Source organism: Apteryx mantelli, chromosome 17, assembly GCF_036417845.1.
Source record: "Apteryx mantelli isolate bAptMan1 chromosome 17, bAptMan1.hap1, whole genome shotgun sequence".
In the NCBI taxonomy this organism is placed as follows: Eukaryota; Metazoa; Chordata; class Aves; order Apterygiformes; family Apterygidae; genus Apteryx; species Apteryx mantelli.
Window position 1 is genome coordinate 8,118,498 of NC_089994.1, and position 18,368 is coordinate 8,136,865.

The 18,368-nt window shown below is 41.0% G+C and overlaps 3 protein-coding genes across 5 annotated transcripts in view; 2 read left to right on the forward strand and 1 right to left on the reverse strand.

Moving 5' to 3' along the window:
• UPB1 (beta-ureidopropionase 1) overlaps positions 1 to 1,693 on the forward strand; it is a 35,704-nt gene extending 34,011 nt beyond the window's left edge. For all 3 annotated transcript variants that reach the window (XM_013944880.2, XM_067306746.1, XM_067306748.1), the window contains exon 10: positions 1,602 to 1,693. In XM_013944880.2, coding sequence (XP_013800334.1) covers positions 1,602 to 1,685 — 84 coding nt within the window. In that variant the 3' untranslated portion in view covers positions 1,686 to 1,693. The remainder of the gene's footprint in view (positions 1 to 1,601) is intronic.
• Positions 1,694 to 3,445: 1,752 nt separating this feature from the next.
• On the reverse strand, positions 3,446 to 12,323 carry GUCD1 (guanylyl cyclase domain containing 1). Its single transcript, XM_067306749.1, has 6 exons — positions 12,222 to 12,323; positions 10,358 to 10,442; positions 8,734 to 8,899; positions 7,878 to 7,969; positions 5,990 to 6,231; positions 3,446 to 5,666 (listed from the first exon to the last, which is right to left on the reverse strand). The coding sequence occupies exons 1-6, from the start codon at positions 12,256 to 12,258 to the stop codon at positions 5,575 to 5,577; spliced, it is 714 nt and encodes a 237-aa protein (XP_067162850.1). The 5' UTR covers positions 12,259 to 12,323; the 3' UTR covers positions 3,446 to 5,574.
• Positions 12,324 to 12,634: 311 nt separating this feature from the next.
• On the forward strand, positions 12,635 to 16,955 carry SNRPD3 (small nuclear ribonucleoprotein D3 polypeptide). Its single transcript, XM_067307096.1, has 4 exons — positions 12,635 to 12,735; positions 13,202 to 13,351; positions 14,524 to 14,716; positions 15,697 to 16,955. The coding sequence occupies exons 2-4, from the start codon at positions 13,226 to 13,228 to the stop codon at positions 15,756 to 15,758; spliced, it is 381 nt and encodes a 126-aa protein (XP_067163197.1). The 5' UTR covers positions 12,635 to 12,735; positions 13,202 to 13,225; the 3' UTR covers positions 15,759 to 16,955.
• Positions 16,956 to 18,368: the final 1,413 nt, after the last annotated feature.

Below are 18,368 nucleotides of genomic sequence, written 5' to 3' on the forward strand. Positions count from 1 at the left end.
GTTCTGATACAAATATACAAGTTTTCTGTGAGTTTGAAATGCTGAATAAACTTTTTAATGAAAACTAGAACATGGTCATTTCCCAGCTAAAGTTGAATTTCTTTGTTAATGCTGCTAAACAATATATGGGGACTAAAGACAAAAAATAATTTTAGGTCTTTGTGTAGAATTGCACTTGTTTTTTGCAGTGCTTGTGATAAGTATAAGGTTATTGACATAATGTACTTAAATTCTGCCAAGAGATCCCTTGTTTTTTAAGATGGGCTGGCATTTAATATTGCCTTATTGCTGAAATCTGAGGTCCTTTTTGCAGAATGTAGAGGTAGGTAGTGTGTCAGGAAGCAGATGGAGCACTGCTTGTAACAGCTTAGTAGGGGCGTCCAAACAAAAGCAATTGTATTGAGTAGGAAAAACAAACAGTACAAGCAAAACTGACCGTTAGCTATTTTGTTTAAAATTCTGTTTATTTTTGTTGTCTTCAAGTCTTGCGCTTTCAGCACATTACAGTTTTGTGTGGACAGTGTAGATTGCTGTGGCTTTTGTTTATATGACAGGGAATATTTATTTCCTTTTCTTCTCATTTGTGGCCAAGACAGAGGTAGTTCTTGATATCAGGTTAGTGAGGAAGTACGAAGTTGTAATTTACCCATTGGAGAAAAACCTTGATAGAAAGTAGTCACCTATTTAACCTGCTCCGATATCTGCTATTTGCAGCCACTGGCACCTAAAGAGGACATTAGAAGAATGTTCTTGCTAAATTTACCAGCAGCAGAATAGTTAACAAATTCTCCTCATTACATTTTAAAATTTACTCTGGTAAGAAAGAAGCAGTTCACCTCTCACAGAGTCAGTGTTGCAGACTGTGCCCTTAGGAAGAAGATAGCTATAATTCAGAATCTTAGCTTACTGTAACACCACAAAGCAATGATAATATTTTGTACTATTAATGGATAAAGTGGCTGCAGCCCAAATACCCTCAATGACACCTATGCAAACCTGTTGCTGGCAGCAGGTTTCATCACTTATTCTCGAGAACATAGCCTTGAAGTTGAAACTACTGGTGGAACACAAACCGTTCACCCCACAGAGTGGGATCTCGACAGGACAGACAATACATATCCAAGGAGATAATATGAAGACTTAATTACAGGTACAATCCTTTGCCTTCATTGGCATAACTGATTTAAAAGAGAATTTTGTTGATACACAAGAGAGAAAATCTAGCTTTCACATTCAGCTTTCGGCTATCTAGGATAATCAAAATAGTTTTAAGTAATTAGCTGGCAAACATGACTCTGCTCACAAAGGAGAACTGCTAGACAGGAAGGTGTTCATTTTAAACTTTCACTTTTTAGAGTAGAAATGCACTTCTACTGTTTGGGGGGTAAAAGTATAGTTTTAGGCAACACAAGTTGAGTTCTCTAAAAGTATAATAGTTTGTGCTAAGGCACTGGGGATCTTACATATTGAGTGAATTATGACTTTACTGTTTGGGCAATTAAATAATATGCCTTCATCAAAAAATGAGAGACATCAGTATTTTTTACTGAAGTACGTTCATTGCTCAAAAACAGAATTTAAGCTATGATTTTCTTTTCCAGATGACTGGTAGATATGAAATGTATGCAGAAGAGCTCAGTGATGCAGTCCAGCCTGATTTTACACCCAATATAATCAAAGAGTAAGTCCTAGAAGACATCATCTCAACACAATCAAATTAAAAGGTACTATTGGATGAAAGATTTATTGTGGATCACAAGTTGCTATTTTAATGTTGTCATGTTAATTTCTTGTAACCAGCTTTTAAATAATAGCATTCAAAACTGTATTAAGTAAAATAATTTAAAATGGCTTCTTGGGTGGTTTTTTTTTTGGTCATTTACACTAATGTTTCCAATTTTCAGTTGTTCTTTACTAGAAATATAACAAGTGAGTAATACATTGATACAAAATTATGGTGAATTTTTTCCAGTACTGTGTACAGGATATATAGTTTGATGGAAAGGATGACTTCAGAGGAGATTAAAATATTTAACTAAGCTTTTTAATGTATTGCATAGTGTATGTCTACTTACTTCTGCTTCCCAGTTTTTACTCTCCACCCAGATGTTTAATTTAAGAATGGGGAAGGGAGACATAATTGTTTTTTTTTTTTTTTTTTCTTCTTAATTACCAACCGTTTGATGTGTCTTAGTTGTTTGGAGATCTTTGTGTACTGTACCCACTGAAGGCTTCCATATATAAAGCAAGACCACTTTGGTCTTTTTATTTCCCTTTATCCTACGTATTACAATCACAATGGCAAACAGTGCCTTTGAAGGGCTTTTTCAGGGTCCAGAAGTAGTGCTGGAGATAGATGCTTTTAACATCTCCAGAAGCTCAGTGCTATGTTGCAAGGCAAAAATACAAACACTGGCTAAACAGCTTAGACTAGGCTGGTGCAATTGCATGCTTTTCATTGCAAACAGAAAGCCACAGAGATACTATTAGGGATCAGCTCAGAATGGGTTATGAAAACCACTTCCCAGGAGCTGCATTCTGCTGTGATACTCAGTGGTTGTGGAATATACAGAATAGCTGTTGTACATAGATAACAACAATATATGGGCTACTTTGAGTTTATAGCATGTCTTAAAATTTTGGTTTTTTAGTTCAAGTGATGTAGTAGGTGTTTAGGAAGTGCATAAGGAATACAATTTACAGCCTAACAACTATGAATTTATAGCTGAAATAAATACTTAAACTCTTTAAAGAATTCCAAATTACAATTTCAGCTGTGTCACTTCTTAGTATATAACACTTCCTCTAAAGATCTTTCAACATTTTTGTGTAGTAAACCAGTTAATAAATGCAGCTGCTACATTATGCTACAGGGTTATCTGCTACTTTAAACCTTTATTGAGAATGGCTTAATTACAAATAAAAAATATATTTATGTATAAAATCCCTGCATGTAAAATATCCCTTTCTTTGCTATGGACATAATGAAGGAAATGAAGTGACAGACAAAACATTCTCAGAATGAGTGTTTTCATAAGCAATCTTGTCATGGAAAAGAAAGTTTCAGAAAATGTCAGTGTTCTGAATATTTGCTCAGTGAGCTTCCTTTTAATCTGAATTTGTGTCATGTAAAAGCTCAGTATTCTTTTTAGTTGGCTTCTTCCTCTCCCTTCTATTTTCATCTTTCATAACTATTTTCCAACTGGCCATAAGAAATCCTATTGCAGTGGGTAGAAATCTAATTTTGTCTTTATTAGCTTAAACAGCTTTTTATTTTTCACTTCTGTTGAACTATTTGAACCCTGGGTACCAAACACTTAACAGTCAATAGTGTTACACCCATTTGTGCATTTCAGACCATTTAGCACGTCCTCCAGTTCAAGTTTTTTGTACAGTTCAAGATTTATATTTGGATAACTGAATCCAGTAAGAGGCTAAACATCAGTTATAAGCCTTTTGTAAAAATTGTTTTATTTAGCTAAACCAAGCTCACTCTAAAAATAAATCTTGTGGCAGTTTAATGGTATTGAATAAATTAACTGACTGAAAATGCATGGGTTAAGGGAGTAGCCTATCAGCCTGTAGTTTACACACCTGTTAATGAGTAACATAGCTAATACAGTCTCTCTAAATCAAACATCATGAAGTTGGACTTGGACATACAATTTCCCAAATCAGTAGCGTGCTGGTGGCTTATTTTGGAGGAGTCAGAAGGCATTAGCTATGATAGGTTTTGGACTCTGGTCTTTTTCTGGGATTCTACCGATGGCACCTGTGTACTGGTTCTACTGCTCACAACTCACACCTTAATTCTTACTCATCCTGGCATGTACAAGTTCCAGAATGTATTCCAACTTAGACAACAATAAGCAGAATCAGATACACAGTAAGTTTCTTGTCATGTACTTTTTGTCAAAGCTTTTTAAACGCCTGTTACTATTTTCTAGCCTTTTTAGCTCCTTCTCAGGTACTTTTCAGTAAGTCAACAACTGATAGAAGAAAATGTTTTCTTTTACAAACAATATCTTTTTATCATGCTGGAAGTAGAGATTTCTATTTATTATTTTCACCACTAACTAGCAATGTCTTTTTGTTGTTATTCCACGGAGTTCTGTTCTTAAAACCATGCCAAAGGTGTGAGATCTCTGTCTTAAGTGCAAAACAAAATTTTGTTAGCTTTAATTTAGTATTAATGGTTTTTTCTACCCACTTTAACATAGGCAGGACTGGAGAGAAAGACATGTAGGAAATTGTGATGGATAAGTCTGAACTAGGTGACTATTTCCTACACTTTACAGTGTTCCTCCTCAAAGTAAGTAAACCAAGGTAATACATGAAAGGATTATGAATGGGCTGCTATCTAATAATTTAACTCGAAAATGTCTGAACACAGTGAATAACTGCAATTTAATCCAAACACAGCTGTAGTGTAAGAAGAGCTAGAAAACCTGAGTTCCTGCCTTTTTACTTCAGCCAAGAAAAGTCTGTATTCCCTGTTTTTTCATTAGTTTTAGCTCCTCTTATAAGGTTATTAATAATAATTATATAATATAAATTAATATCAGTAGCAAAGTTTGGCCTCAAATTACAATTCAGGCTTTTAGTTACAGTCCAGTCTCTTCTGTCAGCTGTTTAAAAATTACTCATAAAATATATATCATTAGTGTGTGGACAATCATCTTCTGTATTTGTTTAATCAGTTTAAAGTTTGTATTTAGACTGGACACTGTAAAAACTGGCACATGTAGGTGGCATAACGTACAGAAGTTCTTGCAAAGACCCATAAAGACTCCTAAGTTCAAATAAAATGTCCTCGCTTAAACTTTTGGGATAATACAGAGCTCAGGGCTGTCATTCCTAGAGGAGTTGGCCAAAAACGAGACTAAGTATGTAGTGCAAGGGAACAGTACCGATAGCTACACTTTAAAACTTAATTCAGTGACATAAACACTAAAACTGTGTAAGGTGAATTTAATAAATGGGAAATTTCCTTCAGTAAATGTGTTTCATTCCTACAATGTAGACAGTGTTGATAAAGCACTTCTAAATGGTGAAAATGCTTTGCTGGCTTAAGTTAATACTTTTTCCTTCCACAATATCCTGCTGAACTTCAAATATCTAGATTTAGAATGAAGATCAGCCCTTGATGCTTTGAAAGAAAGAAAGAAAGAGATAAACAGGTATTTGCTCTTTTCCCTGGTTTTGTTTACCTAAACCTATGAATGTATTCCCAAGTGTTTAAGTTCATAAATTTCTTGCTTTTTTTCATGTGTTTAATTTGAAAATAATCTTAAAGCCAACAGACTCTGGGCCTGCATTTTAAAACTGCTGTCAAATATGGAGTATTAAAAAATGGGAAAAATGTGTGACATACATTGCAAAATCAGGTATTTCATCAGGAATAAAAAGGTGAAGACAGCATTGCAATATAGTCTATCAATGTCTATAAAGCCTCCCTTGTTTAAGATCCCACTGCAATTCAGAAGCAAGGTCTCTGCAGGGGGAGTCCTGAGACAAGCAGCCAGCTGCCAGGCAGGCTGCACCAGAAATGACTGGAAGTATCAGGTGTGGATGTCAGCTGTCTGTGTAGATAAAGAGAATATCCTCATCTGTGCCGTAACTTGTCCTGGCTTCCTCAAAGTTACTGATGCTGGTGCTGCATGTTCCTGTTGAGGAGGAACAAAATATTAGTAAAAAGTCAGTCAGCAGAATTTGCCTATGGAAAGGCTCTTATATTGGCTCTAGCAGCTTCTACAAAGAAAAGTGACAATTCATACACAGACTAGCTTTACTCATTTGAGAGGTTCTTCTCACCTCAAAGGCAGTGCTCAGCACAAAATCAATGAATGTGGCAAAACAACTTCTGACCAACTGGTTAGTGATGCTTGAAATACATGCATACTATTACAGGAAGTCCAGCTGGCTCTGTATTACTGACATTTAGTAACGAGGTGCCTGAGAAGCCACCAGAAGGACGAAGGCTACTCACGGTCAGCATAGGCTGGGTTGTTGTAGTAAATACTCCCTGAGGCTTTGTTGTAGCCACACAACACGATGAAATGGCCCTGGTAGTCAGGATTCCTACAGAAGCACTTCTGCCCAATGGGGAGGAAGCAGCAGTATTTGACAGGACTTGAGCAAAGATCACACAGTAACAGAACTGCATTCACTAGGACGATGGCTACATGACCTTGGGACAGATGTTTTTGGATGTCTTGAACAGTTACTGTGCTGCAGAAAAAAATCAACACATGTTTATTAACAGTTTAGGAAAGATGCCAGTATTCAGTAAAGTGTGTGATGATGGACAGTATTTACGACATGCAACTGGCGTGATTATTTTTACACGACAGGTACAGCTCCTTGCTGTTAAATCCTGAAGGCTTTGTAGGAGACAAAACCTATGTCATTTAAAGCCTTTTAATACCATTGCTGCCACTGAAGGGCAGAGCAACAGCTCTGGATTCTGCAGTAATATAAATGTAATCTCAGAATGTATTAGATGCCTTGGAGAAGAATATTAAAGGAGCTGGCAACTCATTCAATAACTGAGAGACTTCTGTTGTGGGAAAATCAAAAGTGAGTCTACCCCCCCCCCTTAAAAAAAACAAAAAACTTGTATCTGAAGCACCAAATATTTATTGGCTGAGTGGTTAAAGATCTTATAGTCACTAACCAACTCAATATGTGCCCAAATTTGCTTCTGTTACACAGGATTATGTATCTCTCCCAGTTGTAAGTTTGGGCTGCCTGATTCTCTACTCTTTTAATGATATATTTCTGTAATAACTCCTACAGAGAATGAATATTAACCAAACATAATCTATAATCTCATCTCTTACAGCTGTCCTTTATTGAGGCAGATGGTATATTCCATATTGGAACTCATCCCTTGGATAGGTTCCAGATGTTGAGGCTGTGTGCCTGATTGAATTGATGTGCTTTTTAATCTTTTCCAGTGTCGCTTCTCTTCTCTGATGCCCCAATCTGAGCAGTGAATATGAACTCTGTCCCTGCCTAAATCAAGGCCACTATCTTAAGATTTCTAAAGAAAGAGGGCCTGACTGTGCCTTCTCTCTGGTCACAGCTCTAGGTAAACAGATGGTGCTGTACAGACCAAGTTAAAAGGACACTAATGATTCTGTAAATGCCAGGTGCATTGCAGCATTCAAATAGTATTGTGGCTGCCCTGTGTCCCTCTTCTCTCTTCTTACTCCTAATCATTCACCCACTTTGAAAACAGAAATCTAAATCCAGCTCTACTATAAAAAAGGGATGCAAATCAAGCTGAACATGGATGCTTAGTTATTCCCCATCATTATCAGCTATAGGTTGCGAAACAATTTTGCAATTTTTCCCCTTCTCCTGGGTTTGCAGTTCTTCTGTAGGGATATCTCTTATCATTTCACGCTTCCCTTGGCAAAAGCTCACATGCCTGCTTTTCCTTTGTCTCTCTGTCTCGGAACAGAGATCTATAATGTTTGCACAGCAGCTGGGAACAATGGGTTGTATGTCCACATAGCATTCTCCTTCATTCCAATGACAACAGTACTTATCGGTGACCCATTAGAGCACTGTAGGCACTCCCTACTGGGTTATCTTAATGGAAAATCAAATTCAAAATTTAAATAATAGTCAACTCTTGTCAGCAATTTCAAATCACTTACCATTCGGTTTCATGGCTATTTTTCCTCAAACATCATTATTTAATCTTGATGTCCACTCTTTTGAGACAGACATAGTAAAAAAGACTCTGATTCACAAAAAGGCTCAGGGTCTGATTTCAGTCTGTCTTATACCAGTTTAATTTGTTGATTCCAAGAAAAGCATCAGGCCCAACATCTCCAAAGAGAAAGGAGAGAAAACAATAAGCTTACCACTTCTCCACCAGCACCTTGCAGGCTTTGGCTTGTGCAAAGAGCTGATTCACTCGATTCTCTTCTGTGTCAAAGTGCTTCCTGTAGAATGACTGTGGAGAGAAGAGAACTATGAACTAGGATGAAGTTTATCCTAGTTAATCTAGTTAATCCCTGCTAGCAAGGGCCTGCATAAGTTAAAGATCTAGTTATGGGATAAGAGGTCTCTCCCTTAGTTCACTGGTAATAGGATAAGATTTCCTGCTCTAAATCATCAGTTCAAATACACTCCTGGTCAGTTGTTATTATAATCTCCATCCAGCGGCTATTCAGCTGCCTACGTGAAGGAAGTCGGTCTGGTTTGTACTGGGCAGGAGCCTACATCAGAAAAGTTATTGCCAGTATAGGCACTCTTTGGCCCCTTTGCTGGCGACCTTGAAGAGGCCAAGGTCTGAATGGACATGGAGACTGAGTTCCCCTCTCACCTCTAAAGGTGGTTCCTCCAGGTCAAGGTTGAGGCACGGTGGTGGGGGAAGTGTGGAAGCTAGCACTGCCGCTGCCCAGGCTGTCTGTACCTGTTCTGTAGATAAATAGAGGGCTTCAGTCTCCAAGGCTGTCAAATAGGCTGGAACCTTTCTTGAACACTAAATGAAAACTTTTCTTTAAAATTCATATTATGGAATCAAAGATGGAAAATATCTGGGATCATATCTAGCCTTGCCTTGAGAACTGATTCAGGGCCAGTTTTGGCAATAGGCAAATCTTGTTTATAGCAACTGTGGTTAATTGTCAGTAACACAGCAAAGCTTTTATAGCATGACACACAGGGCTCACTTTTAAAACTTCTTGCTATTTCCCAGTGAATAAGAATGCTAACCTGGTTTTTGTAGCCCTTGTCCACTCCAAGCGTCTGGGTGCAAAATTTATGCTTAACACCAAAGTGCCGCATTAGGTAAGCCAGGTCAATGGTCCAGATGCTCTTTGTTAACCGGAGTTCCTGGATGGCTTTCTGAAATTCATCATTGTCCAAATGATTCAGGTACCTAGGGTATTAGAAAAGGTAGGGGAATGGAAGCACAGATCTTAGGAGAAGCAAAGTGTGTGCAGTAGCCCAAGCCTCCACATGACGAGACGGAAGAACTGAAACAACGGGACTGGCTAAGAAATAACCAAAAAACAACCCACAAATGAGCCCACATTTAAAGGAAGGGAAGGGAATAGGGAATATTTAACTGGCTTTATTGTTGACTTTTTTATTGAAAATGTACAGGTATCTCAATTGTTTTATAGTGCTAAAATTATACAGGATGCTGTAAGACAGGTAAGCTATACTGAGAAAGTACAGAACTCTATTCTGAAGGGGTTACAATCTAAATATACATAACAGCAACGTAACAGCAAACAGGGGTGTTAAAGACTAAAACCTGCTTGACAATAGGTGGATTTCAAAAGGAGGAACTGTAAAGGCAGTTGGTAAATATTCAAAGGAATATTCTTAGGCACTGATGGTACAAAAGGCAGCAAAGGGCAGATAAAGTCAGGAGGAAGCTTAGGTCAGGTTGCAAAGGGCTGGGGAAAGGCAGTTATAGAGAATTCTGGAAGTCAGAAAACAGATGGAAATAAATGCAAAAAAAAAAGAAAAGACTGGAATTGAGGAAGCAGGGCAAACAAGGTCAGATCAGCAGGGTAAAAAGATTAATCTTGGAAGCTGACTTTTGGACAGACTGGAATGGCAACGAGGGTAAAGGGAATGAAGAGGCAGAGGTTACAGTAGTCAAGATGGGAAATTACCAGCACACGGACTAACGTCTTGGCAGTAGGGATGGAGAGAAATGAAAATCTTCTGCTTCATATCTACTAAGTGGACATCTAAATAGGTATTTCTCCTGCACCTAAGCTCATGTTCCTCTGTGGAAGGAAAGAGGAGTTCAGCAGGACAGCTACTAGCTTAAAGAAAAAAAAAAAAAAGGGCAATACAGTGCACAGCCTTGAAGTTAAAACTACTCCTGGAACAAAAACTCTTTACCCTACAGAGCAGGGGCTCAACAGGACAGGGGCAATATATACTCATAAATATGGGATAAACCTACCAGTCACTTGAAAACACGCAGAATGGAATTAAGTGAATTGCTGTGGTAAATGCTAGTTCCAAATTGTAACAACAGGAAAGAAGAATAACTTTTTATTAACTTAAGCATGCTAGCCTGCAAAGATCTTACTCAGTGCTAGTCAGATATTTTGCATTGATCAAAGCAGTTAATTATTCAAAAAGTCTTAAAATTTGTCCTAGTTTGTATTTTCCCTTGCTCTTGCAGGAGAGCTGTGCTAGACCCTGGCAGCAGTAATCCTCCAAGGGTACTTGAGACTATACGCTCTCACGAGACTGTGAAGTTAAACTCACAGCTGCTTCCACACACCCTTTCTTCCTGGACGTTGGTTTCTGATACCCCTCTCCCATGGGATGAGATTTCCAACCCCTTGGAGCCAAAACAGTTACTTACTGCAGTACCATCCTGGAGCAGGCTAGCCCACAGTCCCAGTGGTACAGCTGCTGGATGACTGGCACTTTCAACTGGATGCAGTCAACTGCAGTGAAAACAACAGTTAGTAAAACATGAAAGATGTCAGTCCGTATATACATGTTTTTCCATACCTCAGCATTAAAAGCCAATTTGCTTTCTTACTGGTACACTCAGCACTATAGTGGGGGAAATTTAAGAACATTTTTTTTATTTTACCTGATTAGCAGGTCCTTTTTCCTAGGGGGATGTAGGTTTGTTTGGTATTTCTGTAAAGTTAAGTTAACCATCAAGTGTCTGGTTTAATTTCATATTATTGTTACATATCTGGATCACTGTGCAGTTTTTTATTTTTTGGTGGTGGTGACATAATCCACCAGCCCCTAGTTACAAAGCCGTATCCCCTCCTAATTAGTAGTAGATAAGGCACAGCCGTTCATCCTGTGTCACGTGTCCAAAACAGTTTCCAAATGTACTTCTGTGCCACAAAAAGTGTTAAACCAGACTGTGATAAAACAGACACAACGAAAAATCTCCAGGCATCCATATCTCACAAGCCCCACAGAGCTGAGCCTTTTCTACAGACGTGTCTTCTTCCTCAGGGATTGTAATTTATGTGAGTAATTTTAAGTTACCGGAGCTCACGAATGACACTATTTGGCCTTTTGAATTATACTCTCAATATTTTAGCAAAGGAAAAAGGAAGAAGAAAAATCTCTACTGGAAAGGGCATAATTCCATCTTTCCCATTTTTAATTTTTATAGGCTCGGGGCAAGTGTGGTGGTTTCGGTCTCAGAAGATCCCTTATCATTTGAATGACTTAGTATTTCTGCAGGTGTTACCACTATTTCAGCCTTAATCAGAGTAAGCTAGTCTTAAAGGGCTTTTCTCAATCGCTTTATTTTTGACTAGAAAAGACCTTTGAAAGTTGTTAACACAAGGTCAAGTACACTTCAACATGAGGATAAAAATGCATTCAATATCATGTGGACTGGTCTAGTTTTGATAGAATTTTATTTGCAAAACTTTCTAAGTAATGTTATTTGTAATAACAATTTTATATTATTTTCTAACAAAGCTACAACCTACAGTAGGAACAAGTCAATATAGATGTTCTGGAGTCTACCAAAATATTTTTTTCATAGTTGTGCTGCTGTGTTTAATCATGACTTTGAAGACTGGTAGAGGTGCCGGTATATTCAGTTGTCTTTGTTAATCTAGATTAAGGTGCTCTTACATAAGTCTCCTAAAGAAAAACAAAACAAAACAGATCCTCCTCAAACCAACATCGCTAAGTCTTTTACTGTCGGTTCTTCTTGGTGTGTTATGAGTCAGTTCCCTTTCTGTTCCTACCTAGGGCCTCTGCCAGCTCCCAAGATTAATTTAAGCAGTACGTGTTTTCTACGTGATGACCTCAAAGGCTAATAACTCCTGCTTTTAATTTGTGTGGCTGTTCCGCGCCCAAGCTCCCTGCGCTTCCCGACGCACGCGGCCCCCGCGGCAGGGGACGAGCCCGCAGGCAGCAAACGGCGCTGCCCGCGCCCCGCTGCGGCCCCGCGGCTCGGCTCGGCGCGGCGCGGCTCGGCTCGGCGCGGCCGCCCGGCGAACAGGCGGCGCCGCCGCGCTTCCCGCCGCCCCGCGCCGCCGAGGCGCGGCCTCCGAGCGCGCGGCCGGAGCCAGCGGCTCCCCCGGCCCCCCCGCCCCCTCCCGGAGCGCGCTGCCGCGGGCACCGGCTGCCGCGGGCGGGCGGGCGCGAAGCCTCGCCGGGGCCGGGCGCGGCGGGGGCGGTGGCGCCGCCGCGGGCGCGGGGAGGCGGGCGGGCGGGGGCCGGCGGGGCGCACTGACCTGGCAGCGGCTCCCCGGCCTCCCGGGGGCTCTTCATGGCGGCGGCGGGGCTGCCGCCCGCTCGCTGGCGGCCCCGCCGAGCCGGCCCGGCCCAGGGGCCCGGCGTGCCTCGGCGCGGCGCTGGCTCCGCCCGGCCCCGGGGGCGGGGGCTGCGGGGGCGGGGGACCGGGCGCCGGGGCGGCGCGCCCTCGCCGCGGGGGGCCGGCGGCGGCGGGGCGGCGGGGGCATGACACGCCGGGCGGGCGGCGGGGCCGCCCACGGGCAGCCGGGGAGCCGCCGGCAGCGCCCGCGGCAGCGGCGGCCCCTCTGCGGGCGGCTGCGGAACCATCGTGCCGGGGCGCCGCGGCCCGGCCGGCCCCGCGCGCCGGGGGCGCCGCCCGCCCTGGCGGGGGCGGGGCGGGAAGGAGCCTCTCCGCGGGAGCCGCTTTCCGCTTCCGTCGCGCGGTGCACGGCGGGAAGCTGGAGGAGGCCATTAGGGGCTGCGCGCGGGCCCGGACTGAGGCGGTTGCGGGCGGTGAGTGGCGGCGGCGCGGCCCGCGCCGAGCTGGTGCCGGGAGCGGCGGGGCCCCTTCGCTGTGCCCCGCGGCTGCGGGGGACCGTCTGAGCGGGGCTTCTGAAGGCTGGAGCGGGGCGGGCGCGTGGGGAGGCCGGGGCCCGGGGCGCGGTGCGTGCCAGCTTCCCCCCCCCCGAGCGGCCCCGGTGCGGCTGCCCCTGCCTGCGCCAGCGGTTCTGTTCTCCAGCGTTTGGGAGCGAATTTCCTTTCCTTTTCCTGGCAGAGAACTCGTAGGCTGCCGCTCTTGCCCGTATTTCAGTGTTTTCTTCCTTTAGCCGTCTTTGTGGTCTTATTAATGCTTCATCAGAGCATATGGTATTTCTGGGCAAAAGGAAAAAAAATCGGGCCTTTAAACTCGAGAAACTCGTGGTTTATATAGGGAAAACTTAATTTTATAGGCTCTTTCCTTTGCTTTTCCTTGTGCCAGGTGTAGAGCCGCAGCTCTGCAGACATGTCGATTGGAGTGCCCATTAAAGTCCTGCACGAGGCGGAAGGCCATATCGTGACATGTGAGACCAACACAGGCGAAGTCTACCGGGGCAAGCTTATCGAAGCTGAAGACAACATGAACTGTCAGGTATATCTGCCTCCGTTGGAGGGGAGGGAGGCTGTCTCTCCTGTACCAGCAAACGTCAATAGCTAGCTTATTGGTAGTTTGATTTAAAGACCGATGCTTTTTGTCTTAGCATAAAAAGTCTGTTGCTGCATGCTTTGGCCATAGTGAAATGGATTTAGGATTGCTGAATGCTCCAAAAAGGACAGAACTTTTTCTTTCTTTGTTTAGAGTAGGACTGGGAAGTCCTGTCAATAGTGTCAGGGTCTTTTAAGATTTTTGTTCTATGAACAGTGTTTCTGTTGGAGTTTTTCACTTTATTGCTCTGGGCTTGAGATTAAACAAAGTCTCATTTGAGCAGTTGAAGCCTTTCTTAATACACATGACTTCAGGCATCCCAAGAAGGCTTAATTTTGTTTGATTTTAGATAGAAATCATATTGTTCAAACCAAAATGCTTTCTTAATACTTAAGACAAGCAAGGCTTTATTCAAAGTGACTTAATGTGAGAAACAGAACTGAGTTTTATTTCTCTAAGAGTTTGTTTTGGCTCAGACTGGGGTGAAAATAAAAATGTTGGGCCTGCTTGATTGGTAGTAGGCTTAGCATTATGTGCGAATGGTCCTGGATACCTTGTGCTGCAACAACTGCAGTCTAAAAGGCAGTACATGGAAGGTTTTTGGCTTTGGTACTTGAATCCTGGCTGTATGTTCCTTAGCACTCTTTTGTAAGTAAACTATGTATTTTTGTCTGCTCTTGTTGCTGTGTCTCACTTACATGTATTACTCTAAATCAGTCACGTATCATATACTGTAATCGGCCAAGAAAATCAGATGTAAGCTACTCTCCTTATGTAGCAAGGAGGCACTACAAACACAAGTGAGATAAAAATTGCATGTATAGTAGTGGTTTTTTTTGTTAGAATAATCATGATTAACATGCTTTGTTTTTTGTGCCTACTTAGTTGGTATTCTGCTGATGCAAGCCTGCCAACTTGCTGCAACTTCTGAAAAGCCTATATTGGCTCTAAAATCTCAAAGGAGACCTAGAAAGGCTTTCTGTTGAAATGGCTAGTACTTGACCCAGAATAGTTTTCACTCAGAGGAGCCTGAGTCAGAATTCTGAAGGCGAGAGAAATAGGAATACTAAACTGTGTTGGAGGCCTCTGTAAGCATTGACTGATCTTTTGCTTTCCAGATGTCCAACATAACAGTGACGTACAGAGATGGACGAGTGGCACAGCTTGAACAGGTGTACATCAGAGGTAGCAAGATACGGTTTCTCATTTTACCAGATATGCTGAAGAATGCTCCTATGCTAAAGAGCATGAAGAATAAAAACCAGGGTTCTGGGGCTGGGCGAGGAAAAGCAGCTATTCTCAAAGCTCAAGGTGGGTGTTATTTGTTTATGGACCCCTTCCCACCCCAGTTTTAGCATTTTGCTATGGAGGAACAGGAAAGCTTTCATTTGTATCACTGAGGAAACAAATAACATAAGATGCAGAATGATTAGTGGTTCATATATTGTTGAGTTTTTTTCCCCCCTGTATGTTTTGTCTTCAGTGGGAGTTGAGACTCAAACTTCCCAATTATCAAAATGAGCAATACTGATGTGAAGATAACTTAAATGTAGTAAGTCGTCCTGTTAGAGTTGTTTACATACTCTGAGGCTTTACATAAGTCTTCATTTTGGTGTTTTCCAGTGAATGTGGTCGCTAGCTGTTTGGACCACTTAGAGAAGGAGCTTGTTCTTGTTAAGCTTTTGTAGAAAAATAGATTCAGATATTAAAATAATATTTAAATAACTGGGTAGTTGTAACTACTAGCTATTCTGCAGTTCTCCCTCATTAGCACTTTTCTTATGTGAGCAGTGTAGTTATAACAAGTTTGAGTAATACTTGTGGGCTGCAAAGTCCTTGTTAACTTTAGCAAGTGTAGTGAGTGTGAGTGGGGGAGTAACACCTGCTGGAGCATATTGAGTTCTGTTGCAAAATCTTAGTGTGAGGTTTTAAACATCAGTGAAATCTCTGGCACAGCAATTCCTACCATGATACAAATCTCCTGTGGTACAGATTTGTGTGTAAGATTGGGATATATACAAAGTGTGTTAATACTTCATTCTCATCTGAGTATGCACTGTGTTGTTTTAAGTGGCAAGACTGTGTAACCATTAGTCCTGGTTCTTCTCACAGAATACCTTTTTTTTTTTTTTTTTTCGTGGTATATCACCTTTTGAACTCTGCATGATAGCCTTATTTCCTTGCTGCTAAGCAAGAGATTTGAGAATCATTTATGTTTTTATTTCTCAGTTGCCGAGATAAAGATGCAGTTATATCAAATTCATGTCATCCCAAATGTTTTCTTTCTTCAGTGGCTGCGAGAGGAAGAGGCCGTGGTATGGGCCGTGGCAACATTTTCCAGAAGCGAAGATAATTTTGGTCTTGACCGACAGGCTTTTCTTATTAGGGGGTGTTAACTTGACTACATGTGCATCAGTATAAGTTTTGTTTAATTAAATAAATATTTCTGACAAAAAAGTTGTCTGCTCTTGTATGACAGAACTCCTCTTGGACACATCCAAATTCTGGCTTCTTTTTATAGCTGGGAAATGTATTGTAGGTTGTTATCAGACTTGTAACTGCTTTGTCTGGAAAGCAGAGGACTTGGTTCTTAGACTTGACTTCATTGTATCTTTTTGAATGATGGATTGAGTTTTAAAAGATCATCTTATTTCCTTTCTATTGCTAAATCCTATTGTCATTCCCTCCCTAAAGAAAAATTAGGCATTCTTGATGAATTTTTAAATCATGTGTTTTAAAGTCTTATTAGCTGCTGCATTTATGGAGCACACAGCCAAATGGGGACAACTTCCTGAGAAGCAAAGCACTCCTTTCTTTTGCTTCATATGGACCTATAATGTATAGGTCCATGTTAAGAGCTGTGTATTGAATTTGTATTCCTGTATTTCATATTTTTTCCCTTTGGATACAGGGAAAATTTTTCACTAGGAATGTGCATAACTTAAATATTTGATAGACAGGCTATTCTAGCCTCAGAGCAAAGATTCGATTTTAACCCTTCTGGTAGTTTGTTTGTTTTTCCCCCTCTACCTGGGGAGAGAAGTTCATTGACAGAATATAAAATACTTATATTTTGAGGACAAATTTGAAATGTTTTGTGAATTCGCAAGCTAGTGTGGGTGTATAGGGAAAGGGCTGTATTAATGGTTATCCATTAAATATGACTCTATACAAAGACTAATCTTTTGAACAAGACCTGGGACTGATCCTAGCTTCAGTCTTAACACTCATGCATCATCATACAGATCACCAGGTGATCTGCAGGAAGCCAAATTTCATTAAAGTTTTAGCTTATTTTGCTGAAAGTATGGTGTGGTTGTTCTCATTGCTGACTTAAATGGTTGAAATGTTTAAATTCAACACTCCTGTACCTAATCTCCTACTTATGTGATGAATTATCAATCTGTGCATGTGTCAAATATCTATTCTTGCTCTTCTGCTCTGATGCTGTAAAGACTTTCCCTTGTGTGCAGACATGGAAGTTCAGCTAATGGATTAACTTGCTGCATTGTCTGTAAATAAAACACTGAGCACCGATTTATTAGAAAAATTTTGATAAATTTCCTTCTTCCGTGTAGTTGTCATCCTAATATTTGCATTAGAAACTTAAAATGTGTTGAAGTTGTGCTTGGGATTAATTATAAAAAACATCTTAATGCTTTCTTATGCTTAAATTGAGGTTTTCAGTAAGCTTGTCCAAAATCAGTTCAGAGACAGTTTTTGCAAAACCTTACTTCAGAATATGGCATGTGAGCCATACTTCATTTGTATAACAGTAATGCTTTCCTGAAGGCAGCATTTCCATCTTAAAGCGAGCACTTAAAGGAATTTAGTAACAGTATTTAAACTTTTCTTCTGGAAACCTGGTATTCCTCAAATCCACAATCACTTGAAAGGGAAGCCTGACTAATAGTAGTCGATCCGGTCAACTTGCAAGTAAAAAGTGCACTGGTCTATATGCAGAGTATGACCTTTCTAATCAGTAGCAGAAATGTCTGCTCGTACTTTTTGGAGCTCTTCAGTAATCAGCTTAGCTCTAACTCTTACTGTGAGAGAGAAGACATCTGTTCTCTTCACAGAACTTCCTCCCCTCCACCTGCCTTAGTAAAGGCTTCTGAATTTCACAGACTGTTTTGAGACAGACTGTCTTAAAATAAACATGAAGTCCGTTTTGAATCTTTATAATATGAAACCATTCTGCACGCTTCGACTCTGTCACTGGGTTTTAACATGAAGGAGAAAAGTTCTACCACAAAGTTCGTAGTGAAAGTTGAAGTGTCAGCTTGTGGTAGTCGCTTGCTGATTCCCAGGATCTCTGGAGGTGGCTTGGTGGGTGACATTAAATATGTTCTGTTGACACCCACCAGCTTTGCTAGGTGGTGATACCTGAGATGTCAGCAGATATCACTGTATCCACTTGAAATAGAAGTTTCCTTTATTTGCAATCTGAGTGATTTTATTGCTCTTAATACATCAGGCTTGCATTTGTGATGCTAATCTAGTCTGAAATTTGTATAATGGTGTTTACTACTGTCAACAGGCAGAACAAGGCTGCCACGATACATTCTTATCCTCTGTATAATTCGAGGCAAGTATCTGCTGCAAGGTCTTACAGGGTGCTTCTCTGACAGCTCAGATTACCTTCTCTTTCTAAGACAAGTACCTAATAAAAACTCAAAATTGTTTAGTGCCATTGATTAGTTTCTATAAAGATAACAGTGTAGGATGGAGTGCATGTGTTGGAGGATTGTAAGTTTTTCTTCTGCTTACAAAAAAGTGTCAACCTGGTGGTTTTTAATGTACAGAGAGTGGCAAAGGAGGTTACTGTTACCTTGTTTAGTAAAAGGAAAGACAAGAGATGCAGTTGTAGTTTAAGCAAAGAGAAATCACTTTGCCAGAACCGTTTTGGGTCTGATCTCCCTGTAATCTCCAGGGAAGGCACTGAAGCTTGCTACATCCTTTT

Excerpts from the sequence above, each read along its gene's own strand:
- GUCD1 (XM_067306749.1), bottom strand. The coding sequence starts at position 12,258 with ATGAAGAGCCCCCGGGAGGCCGGGGAGCCGCTGCCAG. Across the intron at positions 10,443-12,221 it reads GGCCGGGGAGCCGCTGCCAG|TTGACTGCATCCAGTTGAAA; the intron begins GTCAGTGCGCCC and ends TTTTCACTGCAG. Across the intron at positions 8,900-10,357 it reads TGCTCCAGGATGGTACTGCA|GTACCTGAATCATTTGGACA; the intron begins GTAAGTAACTGT and ends CTAATACCCTAG.
- SNRPD3 (XM_067307096.1), top strand. The coding sequence starts at position 13,226 with ATGTCGATTGGAGTGCCCATTAAAGTCCTGCACGAGGCGGAAGGCCAT. Across the intron at positions 13,352-14,523 it reads AAGACAACATGAACTGTCAG|ATGTCCAACATAACAGTGAC; the intron begins GTATATCTGCCT and ends TTTGCTTTCCAG. Across the intron at positions 14,717-15,696 it reads AGCTATTCTCAAAGCTCAAG|TGGCTGCGAGAGGAAGAGGC; the intron begins GTGGGTGTTATT and ends TTCTTTCTTCAG.